Source organism: Camelina sativa, unplaced genomic scaffold (genome assembly GCF_000633955.1).
Source record: "Camelina sativa cultivar DH55 unplaced genomic scaffold, Cs unpScaffold00441, whole genome shotgun sequence".
In the NCBI taxonomy this organism is placed as follows: Eukaryota; Viridiplantae; Streptophyta; class Magnoliopsida; order Brassicales; family Brassicaceae; genus Camelina; species Camelina sativa.
The window spans coordinates 244,583-249,035 of record NW_010921701.1 but is presented as its reverse complement, the minus strand read 5'-3'; the positions used below and the strand labels follow the sequence as shown (position 1 = coordinate 249,035).

The 4,453-nt window shown below is 47.0% G+C and overlaps 1 protein-coding gene across 1 annotated transcript; it reads left to right on the top strand.

Annotated features, from left to right (window-relative positions):
• Nucleotides 1-906: 906 nt before the first annotated feature.
• LOC104773109 lies at nucleotides 907-1,512 on the top strand. The gene has a single exon (XM_010497658.1). It carries the CDS (start codon nucleotides 907-909, stop codon nucleotides 1,510-1,512), a length of 606 nt encoding a protein of 201 aa, XP_010495960.1.
• The last annotated feature ends 2,941 nt before the right edge of the window (nucleotides 1,513-4,453 follow it).

Genomic DNA, 4,453 nt, shown 5'->3' with positions numbered 1-4,453 from the left:
TGTAATAACTCTTTTGGTTAATCAAAATATTCGGGTTTTCTTTATTCGGGCGAGTCGTACTGATATAGACTTTGTCCGAGTCGGCTCAACGCACGGCGTATCTGTAGGGTTGCAAAGCCTGAAGGATGTGCCGTGTGGTCGGGAACCTCACCAATGGACTGGCCGAAGGACTTGATTTGTTCTCGCACCCGGCCGGATCGTTAGTGAACGTTTCCCAAGTAGCGTCTCGGTGCCGTCCGATGGCCTTGGTGGTCATAGTACGGTTCGGGGGCGTTACAACGGTGGTATCAGAGCATGGTTATGATGCTGTATAGGACTCGCCTTTTCAAATGATTTATTGAGTCAAATGGTCGCAGTAGACACTTAGGGTAATCCGGTTCGTTCATCACTTAGGGTTAGATGGGATTAAGTAAACCCTTTTGTTGATCGTGGATGCAGATGTCTCGTCAAGGATCCGAAAGGACAAGGTCGACGCATCATTCGCCGGACACAGGGAGGGGTTCAAGTCAACAGTTTGGTCCGGAGGAATGGGGTTCGCATTTTGGAGATGCGCAAGGAGAGGAATCGTTTCCAGGCATATTCGGACCGAATATGTATATGCCTGAGTGGGATGTACCTGGCGCGACGCCAAGATACACACCAGCGAGTTCGACTCGTTTTAGTACACCGGAGGGAATGTACCCGCCTGGATTTTCACCATTTAGACCGTTCGCTACTTATCCAACTCAGAACATGCCAAGGGGGGACCGAACGCATGGAGAAGGACCGAGTGAGCCGAATGCACCAGAGACCCAGCAGACACTTAAGATGATTCAAGACCTCTTGAGTCACATGATCCAGCAACAGCAACAGAACCAAGCAATTCGAGCAACGGAAGATCCATCCGACTAATTTCTAAAGCTAGTAATGTTGTTGAGGAACTTAGGATTCCGCAAGTTCAAGGGAGATCCGAACATTGTGTTAGCAGATGCATGGATAAAAGAATTGGAGAATAATTTTGAAATGACAAACTGCCCAGAGGAGTATAGGAGAAGAGTTGCAGTCAATTTCTTAGAACAAGATGCTCGTGCATGGTGGGATACTGTGGTACCTCGTTATCGTTTTCAAACTATAACGTGGGAAATGTTTAAGAGGGAGTTTGAGCTGAAATATTTTCCACCAGAGTCACGCGATCGACTAGAGAATCAGTTCCTGCAACTGGAACAAGGTGAGATGACCGTACGAGCTTACGGAAGAGTCTTTACCAGACTTCGGAGGTATTTGTACCAAGGAAATGATGATGAGTTAGCCATGGCCCGGAGATTCTTTCATGGACTCAGGCCAGACATAAAGGGGAGGTTGCACGCTGTGACATACCGCAGTGTCGCAGAAGTAGAGGAGAGGGCAGTGAGTGTTGAGGAAGCCATTGAGACCGAGAATGAGATTTCGGCCAAGGAGAAAAAGAAGGAACCGGTCCAGCAGACTAAGATTGTGAACACCCGAAAGGTGAATCAAGTGGCAGGACGAAATTAGGGCGCAGGCCGCGGGAAGGTTAGGATGAATGTTAATCAAGGAGGTCGTAATGTGAGTAACATGGATCCGCGAGGATGCTATGTGTGTGGACAAGTAGGGCATTTTGCTCGAGCTTGCCCAACTGTTGAGGAAACGAAGAGTACTAATCTGTCGACCGTCACATGTTTCTACTGTGGCGAGTTAGGACACTATGCGAACACATGTCCATCAAGGCCGGCCAAGCCGAACGCCCAAACTGTGAACCGTGCCCAGACAATGCAGCAAGTGAAGGAACCCCCAGCGAAGAAGCAAGCAACCCCAGCAAATGTTTTTGCTTTAGGAGTAGAGCCACCCAAAACCCCAAAGGCCGCGAAGGGCCCTATAACAGGTTTGATTGGGTTCTAACTCTCTTGTGATTGTTGTGTGATTGTGTGTTTAGTTTATTGCATTGCATTTTTATATTTGCCTTGCATTTAGGAACATTACTTGTTGGTGGTAACCCCACACATGTACTGTTCGATTCGGGAGCGTCCAATAGTTTTGTGACTCCCGACGTGGTTGACAAGTTTGGAGACTTGTGTGAGGAGGAAGAAGTGAACATCAACGTCTACACCGCTGGTAATCAACCGCCTTTGAAGACGAGAAGATGGCTCAGGGAAGTGTCGATAGTCTTGCAAGATACAAACCTCCCGGTGAATCCTCTAGTGATGCCGTTGGAGAGGTTCGATGCTATTTTGGGAATGGATTGGTTGTCAGAGCACCAAGCCCATATAGACTGCAGCAGGAGCAGAGTTATATTTGAAAATGGAGGAAGGACACCTCTAATTTTCAATGGAATTAGCCCGAGTAAGACGGCGTACTTTGCATCAGCAGTGAGGATCGGAAGATCGTTTGATGAGGAAAGTGTGTATCTAGTCACTCTTACCGCCATGGGAGGAGATGACAAAGAAGGTTTGGGAGTTGAGGACATTGCCATAGTTAAGAACTATGAGGACGTATTCAAGCCGTTGGAAGGATTGCCTCCACCAAGAAGCCATCCTTTCACTATAAATCTTGAGCCTGGAGCTGTCCCAATTGCTAAGGCACCGTATCGCATGGCACCGGCCGAGTTGGCTGAACTCAAGACTCAGTTAAAGGACTTGTTGGAGAAAGGTTTTATACGACCAAGTTCATCGCCATGGGGAGCCCCAGTGCTTTTTGTCAAGAAGAAGGACGGAAGCATGCGTTTGTGTATTGATTACAGGGGAATCAATAACATAACCATTAAAGACAAGTATCCTTTGCCAAGGATCGACGAGCTGTTAGATCAACTCAGGGGAGCGAGTTGGTTTTCGAAGATTGATTTAGCCTCTGGCTATCATCAAATCTCAATTGCGGAACAAGATGTGATGAAGACTGCCTTTCAGACAAGATATGGCCAGTACGAGTTCGTAGTAATGCCGTTTGGACTTACCAATGCACCGGCGGCATTCATGCGATTGATGAATGAGGTTTTCCATGATTATCTGGATCAATTCGTGATAATATTCATCGATGAAATCCTTATATACTCGCGGAGTGCGGAGGAGCACGCGGAACATTTGAAGAAAGTGTTGGAGAGACTAAGGGAGATGAAGCTGTTCGCCAAGTTCAGCAAGTGTAAGTTCTGGCAAAGGGAGATTGGATTTTTAGGGCACCGAGTTTCGGAACAAGGAGTGTCCGCTGACCCGGAAAAGATTGCCGCAATCCAGGATTGGCCAAAGCCAACCTCAGTAACAGAGGTCAAGAGTTTCTTAGGCCTTGCGGGCTATTATCGGAAGTTCGTAAAGGGGTTTTCGTCCATTGCGAAACCTCTGACACGACTCACGGGTAAAGGAGTACCATTTGTATGGAGCGAAGAAGTGGATGAAGCTTTTAGGAAGCTGAAGGGAGCACTAACATCAGCACCAGTGTTAGCCCTACCCGAGCCAAATCAGCCATACTCTGTGTATACCGATGCATCAAGGGTTGGCGTGGGATGTGTTTTGATGCAAGGAGAGAGAGTAATTGCCTATGCCTCCCGACAATTAAGGAAGCATGAGGAAAACTACCCCACCCATGATCTAGAGATGGCAGTCGTAGTGTTTGCGTTAAGGATATGGAGATCCTACTTGTATGGAGAAGCGGTTCAGGTATTTACGGATCATCAAAGCCTTAAATATTTGTTCACGCAACCAGATCTTAATTTGCGCCAGAGAAGGTGGATGGAATTCATAGCCGATTATGATTTGAAGATCCAGTACCACCCAGGCAAAGCGAATGTTGTGGCAGATGCTTTAAGCCGAAGAAAAGCACAAGTGGATGCCGAGAAAGAGATGGAGTCTTTAGCCGAAGAACTAAAGAAAGTGAGACTTCTAGCCTTAGAAGGGGAATCTAGTGAGCCGTTGGGTTTACAAGCTGTAACTCAAGCGAGCCTACTACGTCGAATTCGTGATGAGCAGCCCAAGGATGAGAATCTGAAGAAGATTATTGAAGAGTTGAAAGGTTTAGAAGGACCAAATGCTAGTGGTTATCATTTGGCAGATGATGACACCGTACTCCTTAATGGGAGAATCACTGTACCAGACCGGAGTGGAGTAAGAGAGGAAATACTGAGAGCAGCCCACAGCTCAGCGTTAAGTATACACCCTGGAAGTACCAAGATGTATAAAAACATGCGCAGATATTATCATTGGCCTGGATTGAAGAGGGCAGTAGCACGATGGGTAAGCCAATGTGACTCATGTCAAAGAATCAAGGTAGAGCATCAAGTGCCAGTAGGTTTGCTACGCAACTTGCCCATACCGACGTGGAAATGGGACTCTATCTCGATGGATTTTATTACTGGTCTACCAATAAGGAAGGGAAGAATCAATGATGCAGTATGGGTAGTGGTTGATCGTTTAACCAAAGTGGCCCGTTTAGTTCCAGTGAGAAGCACGGATCAAGCGCCAGTCTTGGCAGA